Below are 17,454 nucleotides of genomic sequence, written 5' to 3'. Positions count from 1 at the left end.
CATAGTGTTCTATGGTATAGATGTCTCCTATTTGTTTAACTAGTCACGTGTCAATGAATACTCATGTAGTACCTAATGTTTTGCTATATTGTAATTGAATAACTTCACATATACCTCATTTTCCATGTTTAGTAATCTATCCCACAGATATATTCTTAGGACTGGAATTGCAGGGTCAAAGGTTATGTGCATATTAAATTTTGTTAGATATTTATGCCACAATTATACCTAGTCACACTTCATCCAGCAATGTATGAGCGTGCCTGTTTGGGGGAATTTCTGAGTTTATTTGTTAATCTTAATTGCAGTAGGTAGAAGTAACCAATTGATTTTTAATTTTACAAAATTTGTCTAGAGTTGAATGAATTAAGCTCAAGCCAGAGGTTCTCCACCCTGACGGTAATTAATCATTGTAGTTCTGAGAGGCAGTTTGATATCATGCATATGCAAATCCATATCATAGTTAGCAGCATCGTAATAGAAATCAATTGGTTTTAACAACACAAACCTTTGAATGGTTTCATTATTCAACGCAGACAATTTAATTGGGAAGCTAAATTGAATGCCTTAATCATATTATTTACAAATGTTTTTGTTAAAAGTAATTGTGAAGGTATCATTATTCATTTGTTGCATTAGTAAGACTGAATCTAAAGATTTGTTAATTAAAAAATTTTTTTAAATGATTCCCATCACTGTTTCCATGAAGGCTCGACCTCATTTGCAAATGTAATTTCCTCTGTGGAGGTCAGCCCTGATCTTTCTCGCAGGGAGCTCCTTGTTTCTTGTTCTGTGTGTCAGTGTGGTCTGACAGCAGTCCCCAGGTCCTGCCCAATGATACTGATGTCACATTACTTCAGGGTATCCTTGAGGTAGCCATGCAACCAGACTCCACTCTGGCCACTTCCTCCTGAAAGCACTACAGGTAATTGCATTTGCGGACTGAGAGCATCTGTTTCCAGGGGATCAGCTCAGTGCCCCTGAATCCTGAAGTGCTTAATCAGAGCACTGGGGGAGCGGCCATCCCCAAGGACTCGTCACTGGCTCCTGAGCCCTGCATTTCATACAAGAAACAGTTCCCTGGGCTGAAACGTGTCCAGAAAAGAAGTCTGACCTGCTGCCATGTGCCACTGTAGTCTATGATCACAAACAAATTTTCTCATTTTTATTAGACGTAAGTGTTGGTACTTAGAATTTGTTAGAGGACCGTTTGGGCCCTTGTCTCTATGGCAATGAGACAACCGTCTGATAATGGGGTGGAAAAAATTCCTCATAGCTGAAATATTTTAATTGTGAGTATCTGTCTCCTGGTGTAAGCTGCCCGTTGACTAGTTGACTCCAAACTGATGTAAGGGCTCAAGCATCTGTTATATTTTTTGTGTATTTTGAGGACCTTTTGTAAATACTTGGTTAAAAACATCTCTAGAGGGCCGGCCCTGCGGCCTAGTGGTTAAGTTTGGTGCATTCGGCTTTGGTGGCCCGGGTTCAGTTCCCAGGTGCAGACCTACACCACTCATCAGCGGCCATGCTGTGGCAGTGACCCACATACAAAATAGAGGAAGACTGGTGCGGATGTTAGCTCAGGGCGAATCTTCCTCAACAAAAAGAACAAAAACAAAAAAATCACTCTATTGGTCATGGTAACTCCTCTCTTTTGCGTTAGGGGGTTTCTTTCTATATAAAAATTGATATATAATATTCTATAGGATTTTAGAACACTAAAAGGGGATTCAAGTTAACCTGTATCATCGAATTTAGGACGTTAATTTTCTATCCACACATTAAATTGCAGTTTCTAAGTAAAATATGGGCCCAATTTATTATCACCAGTGCTGATACTGGTTACTCTAATTGAGCAGCTATTGTATTACTATCTGAAAAGAAATCTGTAAAGTGTAAAAATATTGTATTTGTGATAAAGTGTTCTTGACTCTTTACTTTAAGGGCCATCATTTAATTAGCGGCAGGAGTGGGGCTTCTCTGCAAAGAGGATTAGTTTGGAAAAGGAACGGGGAAATGAAACCAGGACCCTGAAAAGGAAAGCATTTCACAGAATAGGTGCCATAATTAGTTTAGTTATTACATCTCTGAAAAGGGCAGCCTTCTAACTACCTATCCACTGGATGACTTTGCTTTCAAATTGATGCCTGAGGCTTCCTTGATGTAAAAAAATCACCATAAAAAAAAAAGTAAGATATTCTCTTTTCTACAAAAAGTAGGAAGTAGCATTTCAAGTATCATTTTTCCTGTCTCCAAGCTGTTGGTGGAGAGAAATTCCTTTTAAAGTCCAGTTCTAATGCAAAATGGATGATTGCAACTGGCCAGTTTATATGTAGAATCTGTTATTCAAAGAAATTGTTCCTTTTTAGTTATTTTTGCCCCTAACATACTATTTTTAATAAAAAACAAAATATTTTTGCCAGTTAACTAGGCCACAATACTATAGCAGTGGTTAACAAACTGCTTAATCTTATTTGATGTGAATTCATGTATTTTGGAACTTGATGTTAACGTGTGTTTTTTTAAAATGAATTTTGAAGATGGCCCTTTTATGACTCTTTGGACCATTCTAGATTTTTCAAATAGATGCAGGTGCTAGGGAACCTTCTCAATGCCCTTCATTATTTTTATGAACCTAAACCTATGTATTATATTCATTAAAATTATTATTCTCGGTGTGGTACTTTGTCTCCCTCTGCTTTCCATCCTCCCACCCACAAAATGGCTAGTTGTTTCATCTCCTTTCTTTAGGTTTTATCAGTATTAGTCTTGTCTTGATAAGACATGGGGATACATAGTCAATGAATATTGAAAGAAAGATCTGATCTGATTCTCCTTTAAGCTGTGATGTCTTTATGAGAATGCTACTCTATTATTTAGAATAGTATTAAGGAGACATCTTTTGTCAAATAATTTTTAGTTCCTAGTTAGGACTCTGAGGATTTACGGTTTATTCAAAATCAATATCCATGTATACCAAGCTCAAGAACAGAGAGTTCTGTAAATAAATGCTACCTGTGGATTGAATCTGCTAGCATGTTAGCCAACAATTTGTTTTTATTAACTCTTTCTAGAGGTCCACATAGAAAAGTCTTGTATACGTCAGTTTCCTTCTTTTTTTAATATCCCTTTTCTCTTTTAGACACCTAAATTTACCTGACGTAGCCTTTACAATCTCATAACTTTATGAAGAGACTATAGGAAACTTAGAGTTAAAAATGGAATGAGTGCTTAACTCTTAACTCGTTGAAGTCATTAGTAAGCAAAGCAAATGAAAGGCGAATGCAGGTGTCCCTCATTGGCTGCTAATGTTATTGTCTTCACTTTCTGTAATTATTTTAGGACTTGCTCAGTGCTGTCCAGGCGAAAGAAGCTCTTGAAAGGGAAGTTAAGATTTTCCAAGAAAGGCTGCTTGCTGGCCAGCGGGTCTGGGAGGCCTCGAAGCAGGAGCTGAGCCTGTTGAAGAAAAGCTCTTGCGAGTTGGAGAAGAGTTTGAGGGCCAGTCTGGATGCGGCCGCAGCCTCAAAAAGCCAACACTCCTCATTTAGGGAGAAAATTGCAGCCCTCCTTAGGGGCAGCGTGGGCTTGGTGAGGTCCACCGAGGATGCCATTTTGGAGGGGATTCAAGAAATGGGCAGCCAGGAAGAGAGCAGGAAGAGGGTGAGTGGGTGATGGCGGCTTATAAGCTTATTAAGGACAAACTCATTCATTTAGCATACTCAATAAATGAGTTATCCGAATTAGCTAAAAGTATCATTTAAATGTGGGTTTATTACTTTCAATTATATATCATACTTACCATCCTGGCCAGTCACTCGGTGATAGCTAACTACGATGGGGGTTCTGGAGTCAGAGTGACCCCATGCTGAATCTTGTCTCTACTGCAAACCCACTCACTCCAGGTATGACCTTGGGCTGAGCCCCTGAGATTCCAGTCTCAGATCTAGTTTCCTTACCTGCTGTTCAAGCCGAGGGTCCACACCCCTTATCTGAAACCCTTGGGGCCCGATGTGTTTTTCAATTCGGAATATTTCAGGGTATAGAAAGATAAAATAGTACACAGAAAGATAATAGAGAAAGCAATGTTACACAGTCTTCTTCAGTGGGGTCTGGGGCAACATCCCATAATCAACCACGTTCATCATTCTGCAGCAAAACCCAGGAGCACCCTACCACCTGGGGTTCAGCAAGACTGTGAATAGCCTCAGGTCACTTCAGGTAAGGGTTTGCTGCCCATGTGGTCAGGTCAAGCTCTATCCGCAAATGAATTACGGAAAAACTGTCAGTTTTCAGATCCTTTTGGATTTTGGAATTGCAGATAAGGGTTCCTAGACGTGTAACAGTATCTGCCTCATAAGGTTATTGCTTGTTGTAAGCATTAAATAAAAAAAAATAGTCATGAAGTCCTTAATACACTGTCCAACAAATAACAACAATGAATATTAACTGTTGCCCTTTCTTGTCCTCTCTCTCCTCCTCTCTCCTTCTCCTGTTCATAGTGCGTTGGTGCCTAGAACAATCTTTGAGGGGACCCACTTAAGTGGAGAAAAATTATTTAATTCACATATATGAGTGAAGCTTTTTACATTTTATCTTGTTTATACTATTAATAATTCTCATTTTCTATAAAGCTTTGCTTAGCAGAGTCATCTTCAGCCCGATTCTATTTAAATTATCACCAAATCCAAATTATTGAAGTCCTAATTAATGAGATTTTAGAGTAAATAATATCCAAACTCTATGTATAATTCCATGAGGAACTATTTCTTCTATTGAGTTCATGCTTTGCTCAAAAAGAGAAAATGCACTTTTCCATGTTTTAATGTTCCTAGGAAACTTAGAGCGATCACTAACTCAAAGTTCAGGGTTGCATTTGTAAATTTCCTTGAATGATAAAACATTTTAAATTCCCTCTAAAAATTCTCCAAAATTCACGTGTGCTGTAGGAGCAACACTGGTGACTCCTTAGTCCAAGGGTCGGATTCCCTTTGTGGATATAAAATGCCCATCCCTGTAACACGTGTGGGTCTCTGAGAGTAACTGTTTTTTGTGTGATTCAGTACACATATAGGTGCTGGATTGGGGAAGGAAATTATTTACAGGACTGAGAAAAACTCCACCAAATTATTTACCTTGACTAGTAATAGATATTCAATAGCTAATGGTTCTTTGCCATTTCATTTTGTTGCTTCCTTCTTCTATTTCTCCAAATGTTTTCCTAAAACTATTTTCCTTCCAGCTTGTGAAACACAGCATAAAACTGTCAGCATGATGTATATGTTTATTTTCTAAAGCAAAATGATGTAAATTGGTTAAGCTGGATATGCCTTCCCCCACTCCCCATAAAAATTGGAATGATTCAGAGTCTTTTTAGTGCCTTTGTCTGCCTCTGCTACCCCGTAATTTTTTTCAATAGCTGCTCTCACTATTTAAAAGCCTGAAATCAAGCACATAGCTGGCGTCTTGGGTGACTCATCTTCAAGTAAATGAGGAGAAAATGGATTTCATATATTGTCTTAGAAATGTTTCTGAAGAATGGGAGCTTTACAAATTGATGAGTCTGTTTGTTGAGGAGACTACATCCTCCTGCCAGCTGCCATGGTTAAACACAGTCAACAGTTGAGTAATACCCACATGAAGTCCCAATGGTGGGCTCAGGCTGAGCCTGGCAAATTCTCCACTGCACTTGTCGGCTCCTACCTCCTGAATGTTGCTTTTCTTATTTACCCCTTTGTTATTCATTTTCACTCTCCTGTATTTGCAATTCTCTGTAGAATTCAGGACACCACCCACACTTTTTTAGTAAAAGTCATTTCTACTTGTTTCTTGCTTTTCTGCTTATAGCAAAATCTGATTTTCTTTTTGAAAGCTTTACTATATTTCAGAGCAGAGTTTCTCAGCCTTGGCACCTTTGACATTTTGGGCTGGCTAATCCTTTGTTGTGGGGGCTGTTCTGTGCATTGCAGGATGTTTAGAAGCATCTCTGGCTTCTACCCACTAGATACCAATGGCAGCCCTCTCTTCCCAATTTGTGACAACCAAAGGTTTCTCCAGACATTGCCAAATGTCTCTGGGGGCCCAAATCACCCCCAGTTGAAAACCACTCTCAGAGGGATGTTCTACTGTCGGGATCCCAGGAAATCTAAATGAGTATTTAGATGTTATTTAGCCTTGAAATTTTAGGACATGCATAACATGTATTTTTGAAATAATGGCTTCTCACACAACGACAGAAAGTTATGACATTTTAGTTTAGAATTTTGAGGCAAAATTTTTTTCTTACTTTTAGATGTTTCCTAACTGGCTAATCATCTGGATGAGAATGGATTATGTACAGAGAGGACATGACCGTGATTGATTTCTATGTCATCTCCAAATTAAAGACAAATTAATACAAACTCACAACCATTTATCTAGACGGCTCTTTTGTTCACTTTAGGGCACACATAAGGTTATATTTCCTCCACAGGAGTGTTTCTGTGTCCAGTGGCTCTGTGGGAGCTGTGGGGGCCCAATCTGATGCCCTAAAGGACCTGAGATATGATCCATAACTCCCCGAATCCTCTTTCTGATCTCATCATTCTGCTCTGTTCTTCTTTTTTGCTGAGGAAGATTCACCCTGAGCTAACATCTGTGCCAATCTTCCTCTATTTTTTTTGTATGTGGGCCACCATTTCAGCATGGCTGCTAACAGAGCAGTGTAGGTCCATGCCCAGGAACAGAACCCGGGCCACTGAAGCGGAACACACTGAATTTAACGAATAGGCCACTGGGACCAGCTCTCTGCTTTGTTCTTAATCCTCCAGTATACTCAACCAAACGTTTACCCAGAAGCTTCAGCAGACTTCCACTGACATTTCGTTGTCCAAAATTATGTTACACAGTCACCCCTGGCTACAAGGGCATCTGGGAGAGAGAACACAGAGATATTAGCATTCTCAGCCTCTATAGTGTGTTACTTTCCTAGGATGTTCATAACAAAGTACCACAGACTGGATGGCTTAAACAACAGAAATTTATTGTCTCACAGCTCTGGAGGCTAGAAGTCCAAAATCAAGGTGTCAGCAGGATTGTTTTTTGCTGAGGACTGTGAGGGAGAATCTGTTCCATACCTCTCACCTAGCTTCTAATAGCCTCAGGAATTTCTTGGCTTATGAATGGTGTCCTCTCTGTTTCTTCACATCATTTTCCTTCTATTTGTGTGTGTCTCTTTGTCCAAATTTCCCCTTTTGATGAGACACCAGTCATACTGTATTAAGGTCCACCCTAATGACTTCATTTTAACTGGATTGTCTCTGTAAAAACTCTATTCTTTCTGAGTCACATAAGGTTCCATTCTGAGGTACTAAGGGACTTCAACATGTCTCTTTTTGGTGGACCCAACTCAACCTATAAAAAAAGTTGACATGCACAAAGTGGGGGTGGGTAGGGTTAGCCAGTCAATAGTGTTGGCCACACGTACCAGTAAGAAGGAAGGAGAATTTGATTGATGTTATATTCCTGGTTCCTGATAACTTATTTCATATATTTCCTAAGTGAAAATTATAGCTGCAATAATCAGAAAAGCGTTGTTTATGTCCAAAAGGCACTGGTTCTTAACTGACCCAAGTAACTCTTTCTTCAGTTTATGGCTCTTGTGCTTCAATTTGATTTAATCTCAGGGCAAAAATGCCTCTCTGGCTAAATCAACAACTCCTTGTCCTGGGGAAATGAATTAATTCTTTTAGGGCATGATGACTTCACTTCCAAAAACCAAACTGCTTGTTTTGAAGTGTAGTTTACTTCAGTGCCTTTTTTGTTGAAAAAAATTGAGGTATATATTCTTTATTACAACCCGCCCTCCATTCCCTACATCTCTAGTGTGGAGATCGCTGGCACATTTTGTCCCACAGAATATCAGGGATATGTTAACAGATGATACTGAAGAAAAGAAGAAAAGAAAAGCTGTTGATTCTTTAGGCTTCTTGGTGTGAAAAACACAACACAACTTTATGGTTTTGGCGGGACACATATGTTCACCCAGGTACTGGCATTTGATGTTCCTAAGAACTGAGTCAGGTTGGAAGGTTAACTTATTTGAATAAACTTATGTAAGTTTAGCTCTGAAAAAACTTGGTGGTATCATATGCACTGAGGCCTAAATAAGCTTATGTAGCTTTGTTCTATGATGCATGGGATATGGGGAGATTCTCAGCTGTTTGCTCCTCTCTGGACACCAGAATCTTGGCAGGGCAGTTGGGTAGATTCTGCATAGTCCAGCCATCTACATATGGGGGGCTTTAAAGGTTCTACTCTGCTGAGTCTTCAGGTTCCATGGAACACTCTCGGGTCCACACAGGGTGAGGATGCAGGAGGGACCCACCCACCTTTGAGTCGAGCACATTTGTCCCGTATTTGTCCTTCTCAGAAAGACTTCCAGTTGAAAACAGGTTCTATGGGCTGAGACTAGTTTGAGAAACATGACATAGGACAATTCCCGGAAGGAGTCTTTTAATCTTTATGACAAACCATAGGATTGACTGAACCCACATACTGGAATAGTAATACCGGTGATAAAAATGGATGCAGTGTGCTGAACTTCATTGGGTATGAAACACTGCGCTACTCAAGTTATCTAAATTAGCTAACGTAACCATCATAGCAAAGTCTGTACGTCTCAGAGAGGCTCAGTACTTGTTTCAGTTAACATGCTGATAAGTGGTAGACTGGGGAACTTGAAACCAGGGCTGTCTGACTCCAGAGTCCCTGTCCCTCAGTCTGGTCTACCTCAGGATGTCTGCTTCATCCTTCAGGGTCATTATCACTCCCTTAGTCTATCTTCCTGCAGTTGCTTGCTGTGTCATTTCAAAATGGAGTCTTTACTGATGAATTTCCATGGAAGATTTTGCTTCCCTCTGGTAAGCTCTGCAACAGACTGGCTGTGGCTAAGAGATCACATAATTCTCCATCTCTCCACTTGAGGTTTTCTGCATCTATTTTCTCTTTGGTTTCATTCTCTTTGCTAGGTCAACGGGGTGATAGGAGATATGTTGAAGGATCCTCAGCTAGAAAGACTCACTTCCTACGGGGAGTCCAAGGTGAAACCACATCTCCCGCTGCACAGAAACGTGTGCCATTCCTTGTATCATATCGTTAAACAGCCACCCAGGAGGTAGTCTCTTGGGGAAGCTGTTTGATGGCCCCTGTTTTGTAGGTTACTTGTATGTTGCACCAAGCAAAGCACACTGTTTCTTGCATGAAGATCAGATCTATAATTAGTTAGTAAGTACTGAGGGTAGGAAATATGAAATGAGAGTTCTCAGAGCCTCATATTCTATAATGAAATTCAAAATTTCCTCAAGAAATATAATTCCTTGGATGTGGTGCTGAGCAGCTTGCCATCAAATATCTGATTTCAAGCACCCACAGAAAAAATAGAATTAATTGAATTATAGGCCTGGGACCTTGAGAGCCATAGAAGCACAGAATTAGAGGCTTTAGGGATCAAGTAGTTTAACCTTCCTGATTGTAGCACTTCAATCTTCCTCATAACCTTCTTAACAAATGATTGGCCAACTTCTGGCCATCTCCAGTGACTGGGAATCCACTATCTGACATGGGTTGATGCTTAAAATATAAGATAAAAACAAACATACAAAATCGCATGTGTAATACCATCTTAACTATATTTTAGCAATGCATACAAATAAATTATTTTAAAATATTAATTGTTGCTTCTGGGTAGTGAGATCATGGAGATTAGTTTTTGCTTATTTATACTTTTTTTTTTGTCTTTAATGAATCTCTTACAATGGGCATGTATTAGTTTGAAACTATGGGGACCAGGGGAAAATTCTTCCTTACAGTGAAGCGAAAGTCTTTCTATGATTTCTACCTGTTGGTCCTCAACTTAAGCTCTGCAGGTAACTCAGAACAACTTCTATTGTTCTTCTATGTAATAGCCTTTCAAAATACTTGAAGATAGCTGGAATGTCTTCTTGCCTTTAAGCATGGTTGTTTATAGATAGGCAAGCAGAATTTTTTTTTTTAACTGAGACTGTAAATCTGAAACCATCAAGATATTTCTATTTCTGTGAGAATGCTGTTATGCAAATAGCAACTACTTTTTTCCTTTCCTCTTCCAAAACAAAACAAATTTGTCACCTCAAACTTGGTGTTTCTATTGAATTCAACATTTTATGAAGACTAGATTTGGCAGAATTAATTTGAGTATTCTCAAAGTGTACCTGAGGTCTTTGGTGAACTTGTGTTCTTGGTTTAAGGGAAGGTCAGGACAAGGAGAGAAACTCCAAGGAAGGCTGGAAGCATTTGGCAAGTTATGGGGGTTGTGAAGAGTCTTGGGGCCTCTACTGGAGAAGCGGTGATTTTAAGCTATAGAAGAGGAGAGAGCAATCACGTTCTCCTGCCTTTTTGTCCATTGCCATTGATCCTATTTCAAGTCACTGTAATAAAGGAATTTTGACCTTTCAAATGCTAAAATGATAACACTACTACGTAACTATGCAGCACAGAGGCGGAACCACTGAAGTTGAGTGCGTGAGTACCCAATACGCAATAGAAAATTGAAAAAAAGCTTTAAAAATATCTTGATGTGCTTGAATTCCTGATAACGCCTCAAACTTACTTGTCAAGATTAACTCGTTATATAATCTTTAATCCACTGTGTGTGGTGGAAGGGTTCTTCTGGAGAACGACACTTCTGTAGGTTTTAAAAGTACTTTCTGTCTCTCTTTCCAACTAAGCTTTGAAACTCCTAAATTAATGGCAGTTTTAGGGGTAAGTAAATGTCATCCATAATAATTATCGAGTAACCTGTTTAAGGAATTACATAAAAATTAAAAATACCAATCGAAAGTGCTTTATTAGAAAGTGAATGCAGGTTTATTTCCAGCAGAGGCAAATACAGCTACCAATTACCTGTTTTTTATTTAATTTTTTCAAAGAATCTGGAAGTTGGTGTCAATAAATAGTTACGTTGCTTGGGCTGAGCACTGAATTTTAACACTTTGTTGCATCTGAAACAAAGCTTATCCTTGTTCTGTTTCTTTGTTTCCAGATGGTCTCCCAGCTTGAAGCCCAAATATCCGAGCTTGTTGAACAGTTGGGAAATGAGTCTGGGTTTCACCAGAAGGCTCTACAGAGAGCCCAGAAAGCAGAAAACAAGTTGGAAGCTCTTCAGAGTCAGCTGACACACTTGGAGGGAGAGCTGGTGTCTGGAGATGTTTTGAGAGACAACTTGAATTTTGAGAAACAAAAAGTAATGACCTGAGGACATGTCCATGGGTGGAAGCATCTGTTGCAGTATTAAAGTTTACCTGAAAATATTCTGAATTTTACGGTACTTTGGTAGATTGGTTCAGTTTCGAGTCATATGTAAATTTCAAGGAACGGTGGATATTTTGGGGGATCTCTTCCTATTGTTTGAAGCTTCCTTGATTCAAATTTAAATTCAATTAAACCGGACAGGTATTTACTGAGCACGTTATATATGAGACTCTGAAGGTTTGGGGGCTAAAGTATGAATAACACACAGTTCTTGATCTTAAAAGGCTCATAATTCAATAAAGAAGACAGACGTTCAAATAATTTGCTGTACTATAAGACAATGTGTTATAAGAGATGTATTGATTAATAAAGTGCTATAAAAGCCTAGTGAAAGGAATTAAAACTTCTGGATAAGGGGAGATTTAAAAGGAAGGAGATCATTAAGTTCATCTTTGAAAGATAAGTAAGATTTTAGTGGAGAGAAGGGGCAGACACTGTAGGGGAAACAGTTTGAGCAAAAGCTTGCAAGTGCACAGTATGTTTAGTGAATGCAGAGTGGTTATTCCCATATGGCTTGAACGTGGCATTCTTGGTGGAGAGAAGACTGGAATGGCTTGGATTATGAAGATTGAATATTCTTTTTTTTTTTAATTGATGTTTTAATAGTTTATAACATTGTGAAATTTTGGGTTGTACATTTTTGTTTGTCCATTACCATATATATCTCCCTTCACCCCTTGTGCCTACCCCTTACCCCCATTGCCCCTGGTAACCACAGTACAGTTTTCTCTGTCCATGTGTTGGTTTATATTCCACATATGAGTGAGATCATAAAGTGTTTATCTTTCTCTTTCTGGCTTATTTCACTTAACATAATACCCTCCAGGCCCATCCATGTTGTTGCAAATGGGACGATTTTGTCTTTTTTATGGCTGAGTAGTATTCCATTGTATATATATACCACATCTTCTTGATCCAATCATCAGTCGAGGGGCACTTAGGTTGCTTCCACTTCTTGGCTATAGTGAATAAAGCTGCAATGAACATAGGGGTGCATAAGCCTCTTTGGATTGTTGATTTCAGGTTCATTGGATAGATTCCCAATAGTGGGATAGCTGGATCATAGGATATTTCTATTTTTAATTCTTTGAGGAATCTCCATACCATTTTCCATAGAGGCTGCACCAGTTTGCATTCCTACCAGCTGTGTATGAGGGTTCCTGTTTCTCCACAGCCTCTCCAACATTTGTTGTTTTTTGTCTTGGTGATTATAGCCATTCTAACGGTCGTGAGTTGGTATCTTAGTGTTGTTTTGATTTGCATTTCCCTGATGATTAGTGATGTTGAACATCTTTTCATGTGCCTGTTGGCCATCTGTATATCTTCTTTGGAAAAATGTCTGTTCATTTCCTCTGTCCATTTTTTGATCGGGTTGTTTGTTTTTTTGTTGTTCAGTTGTGTGAGTTCTTTATATATTATGGAGATCAACCCCTTATCAGATATATGTTTTGCAAATATTTTCTCCCAGCTGGTGGGTTATCTGTTCATTTTGATTCTGGTTTCATTTGTCTTGTAGAAGCTCTTTAATCCGATAAAGTCCCACATGCTTATTTTTTCTTTAGTTTCCCTAGTCCGGGTAGGCATGTCATCCGAAAAGATTCCTTTATGACCAATGTCAAATAGTGTGTTGCCTATATTTTCTTCTATGAGTTTTCTGGTTTCAGGTTGAAGATTGAGTATTCTTTATTCTGTAGAATATGAAATGTAACAATTGATTTTGCACATCCCAATATTTTAGAAAGATAATGTGATGTCACTGTGGAGCTGAGATTGCAGTATGGAGAAAGTCAAGAATGATATTGGCGATAACCTGGAAGGAGATTAGAAGGGGTCCACACTTATGATCTGACTATGGGAAGATAATCCATGACCTCCGAGAGGCAGTTTTAGTAGAGTGGTGGAGAAGAGGAGCCAGTTTGCACTGGGCTGAGGGGCGACTAGTAAGAGAAGAATTAGAGACTTAGAAGTAGACTAGTACAAAGTCCAGTGACCAAAGAGAAAAGAGGCATGAAGCAGAAACACTGAAAAACAGGATCAAAGAAAGGTTTTATTGGACAGAAAGGGAAGATACATGTTTGTGGGTCACAGGAGTCCTTAGGAGAAGAGAGACAAATGGTTTCAACAGTATAGGTGCAGAATTTGGCTTGAAAAATGCTCTTAGGTTGAAAAATGTGTACTCTGGAACCTTGTTCATTTTCACTCTTTTGTACTTAAAAAAATTGAGGAAGCATCATGCCTGCATGGAGGGTTGAATATGCAAAGATGCATAAGAAGTGTCTGTGGGAAATCCTAGTCTAGTGGATGAGACAGGGAACTCAGGACACAATTAGTACAATTAGTGCTATAATAGAGATAGATATAACATTTGACAGAAACTTGGATAAAGGAGTAATTAATTACTTCTCTCCTATTTCTGTGTGTGGGGAAATGAGTCCTCTTCACACATGAGGTGACATTCGAGAGGGGCTTTAAAGAATGAGTAGGAATTTGTCAGGTAGGAGAGGTGGGGAAGAGATTCAGGGTAGAGGGAACAGCAGGGAGGATGAAGGAATGGAGCTGTGACAGGACTACTCAGGAGATGAATGAGGCACGGGGAGACTGGAACACGGTGCCTGGTGAGGCCAGAGGCATGAGGTGGCTCTGGAGGCAGGTAGGAAAAATTGAGATAGGGCAGGCTAATTACTCGGGGCTTTATTCTATAGGTAATGGGAAGCCGTAGAAGGTTTTCGAGTAGAAGAAAGGTTTCTCTGAAGGCAGACTGGCTCTGAGGGTCTAGAGACCAAAGGTCGGGAGAATCCAGTGGGGGGATTCTTAGAATAGTCCAGATCAGAAGATAATAAGGGTCTGAACCAAGTAGTGGTTTTGTGAATGAAGATAAGGGATAGAATTGAGAAATTTGGGAGAGTGAAGGGAATTTTGCTATCAGATAGCTGAAAAAGGTATGTTGGTTGAAATTTTGAGTTTGAAAGGAAATATCGCACCTGAGTGTAACATGTTAAATTGGAAGAACTACGACTGTCTGCTGAACATCATTCCACCCAGATGTTCCACGAACGCCTTGCACTAGACATATTCAAAATGGAAATGATTACCTCTCCTCAAATTTGCCCCCTCTTGCCTCAGTGATGACGAGATAATTTGCCTCCAGTTGTTCAAGCCAAAAGCGCAAGAATTGCCCTCCATGTTCCCTCTTTTAAAACAATTCCTAAGCACTGTAAATTCCATCTCCTTAATATCCCTCAAATACCATCCCCATCTCTGTATTTAGCAGCTGTGCTTTGGTTCAGAGCATTATGATAATTTGCATGGACTACTGAAACAACCTTCTAACTGATCGTCCCACTGCCACCAGGGAGGTCTTAATAAAATGCATGTCTAATCTTATTTTTCTCCATCTTAAAACTGGTCAGGGGCTCTCTATGGCCCTCAGGATCAGCTACAGATTCCTTCTTTCCATGGCTGAGTATTCCATGACCCGGCCAGTTCCCCCACCAGGCTCCCCCTCACCTGCAATCTCTCCAGCCAATGCTGGCAAACTCAGAAGCCTCCTGGGGCCAGCAGGGCCCCGGTCAGGTGTGTGGGGAGTGATGGCTGAGTCCAAAGACATCCATATTCAAATTTGTAAAAAATTGGCCAGTTGCCTGGCCAAAGAAAAGAGGGCCCCCTTGACATCACATATCGCACATTGCTATACTCGCTGAGAAAATGTTCTCCTTACCTTCTTCACCTCGTAATAACTGTACCTTGAAGACTCAGCTCCAAAATCACTTCCTCTGGAAGTCTTCCCTAAGAACCTTAGTTCTCCTTCATGCAACATGTGCCTGCTTCTGTCACCGCACTTATCACCCTTATTGTACTGATTTTTTTTTTTTGCTGAGGAAGATTCACCCTGAGCTAACATCTGGGCCAGTCTTCCTCTGTTTTGTATGTGGGTCATTGCCACAACATGGCTGATGAGTGGTGTAGGTCTGCATCTGGGATCTGAACCTGCTAACCCGGGCCGCTGAAGCGGAGAGTGCTGATCTTAATTAATTTTAATTGAGATTATGCCATAATAGCTCTCAGTTATGAAAGCAAATTTGTAAACTGATTCTGTCCATGGTGAATTTTTTATATATAACTGCCTATGAAAGGCGTGTCCTAATAAGGATCATAGGTATGTAAAATTGAAAAGCAAAGTTGTACAGAGTTTAAATTTAAATAGAGGTAATTGAGGTTTACACAAAATAGTATGGAATCTTTTCATGCTATCCAGGTGCCCATTCCAAAGAAAAAAAAAAAAAAAAAAAAAAGGAACGTGTTCATGCTAAACTGTGATTCAAATGAACAAAATATACAGTAATCCTTCCAGCAACCTAGACTTTCTGAGGCGTCACCAAGATCCTTGAAATAGGCACTTCCTCTGTGGGGTCTTGACTTGGTCCTGTCTTAATCCTTTTTGCCTGTTGTAGATCTTTGCATCTACTTAGCAGTAGACGGGCCACATGTAGAAATAGAAAAAGAGGTTTTTGTACCTTTATGTGGAAGGTACCGACTCTATTTTATTTAAAATACAAACAATAGCAATTATTTCACTTTTATTCACACAGGTTAGAAATGAAAAATTCCAAGGGGAGAGCAGATACAGCATTAAGAGGTGACAAACTGATGATGCAGAGACAAAGCAACTTATGTTCTTGTAGCACAATAAAATAAGGGATATTTGTAATGACTGTGAATTATAAAGAAGAGACTCAATTTTATATATGCTATTTAACAAAATTGGAAAATATACACTTACAAATAATTTCATCCTGATGACTAAAATATAGATAGTTCCGGGCTTCAGGCTGGCATGCTTCAGTCATCAGGAAATTATACTTATTTAAACATATAATTGCCTGAAAATGCCAAATGGGTGAGGAGTTATTGCAATGAGAGGAAAATTTCAAAGACAGAAGACAAATCATGAAATTATGACATAGAAATCTTGTTGATTGATTTACTTGTCCAGAAAGCACTTAGTGAGCATTATTCTATGTCTGGGCATGGCAGGTAAGCCACGGAAATCAAGTGGAGGAAGATTCTAGAACAGTTTTGTAACTTGAACCTGTTAAAATATGAACCTTGACTTCCTTGATATGATTCTGTTTTACAATGTTGTTCCTTTAACTTCGATACGTTAGGAACTCTTAAAGACATTTTCTAAAGCATTTTAACTTAAAAAACCAAAAACGTGGTCTATGTTTGTGTGGAGAGCTTTAATTTTGGAGTGATCTGTAGACGGCGAGAAGAGTAAGGTGGTAACTGGTTAAGTCATCATTTTTCACCTTTGAGGCCAGGGCCAACTTAGGTGGGAAAAATTGCCCCAGAAAGTATATGGATGAGCAGATCCCTGGGGCTGGATTGGCCTGGAAGGGGCATGGTGGCCACAGCAAGTAGCCAAAACAGAATGATGCAGAGGATATATACATGCTACACCGTCAGGAGCATGCCAAATTTGTCCTATGACAGAGTTAAGAAGAGTGTAGTATAATATTAGATTGAACATCAAGGTCACTGAACAGGAAAGTCAAGAGAATTTGGAAGGGGAACAGGGCATGGAACTGGCAGGGAGGTTCAGGAACTCATCACCGAGGTCAGGGGCTGGGCTGCGTCCTGGGTTCAATGAGAGCTTCCAGTAAGCTTGGGAGAAAGAGGATTCTGTGAGATCACCTGCTAACTTTACTCTTCTGTCCCTTTTTCATTTCTGTTCTTGCGTTTAGTATCTTAAATTTCTGGATCAGCTCTCAGAAAAAATGAAATTGGACCAGATGACTGCTGAACTTGGCTTTGATATGCGTCTGGATGTAGTTTTAGCTCGTATGGAGCAGCTGGTCCGCCTCGAGAGCAACGCAGTCATTGAAAACAAGACCATCGCCCACAATTTACAGAGAAAGGTAGGGGATATTAAAACGTGCCAGTGTTGAGAGAAGAAATTTCTGATAAATTTAAATATTGAAAAATAATTTACCCCCACCATATTTACCAATGTGGCTAGGAAACGTGTTATAAAAATACGTATTTAGAGTCTGAGTCTCTATTTCAGGTCTGAAGGGATGATAAGTGTATCACCTAAGGTTATGTTTGACTCTGGGGAATAAAGACCCA

The 17,454-nt window shown here is 39.5% G+C and overlaps 1 protein-coding gene across 1 annotated transcript in view; it reads left to right on the top strand.

Moving 5' to 3' along the window:
- The window catches only part of CCDC170 (coiled-coil domain containing 170), a 92,211-nt gene that overhangs the window by 54,644 nt on the left and 20,113 nt on the right, over positions 1-17,454 (top strand). Inside the window, exons 6-8 of the mRNA XM_087424968.1 lie at positions 3,343-3,660; positions 11,027-11,257; positions 17,070-17,243. Of these exons, the coding sequence (XP_087281094.1) occupies positions 3,343-3,660; positions 11,027-11,257; positions 17,070-17,243 (723 nt within the window). The remainder of the gene's footprint in view (positions 1-3,342; positions 3,661-11,026; positions 11,258-17,069; positions 17,244-17,454) is intronic.

The sequence above is a fragment of the Ceratotherium simum genome, chromosome 38, assembly GCF_057802395.1.
Source record: "Ceratotherium simum simum isolate JZ-2026a chromosome 38, ASM5780239v1, whole genome shotgun sequence".
NCBI classification, from domain to species: Eukaryota; Metazoa; Chordata; class Mammalia; order Perissodactyla; family Rhinocerotidae; genus Ceratotherium; species Ceratotherium simum.
This window is presented reverse-complemented; position numbering and strand designations above follow the sequence as displayed.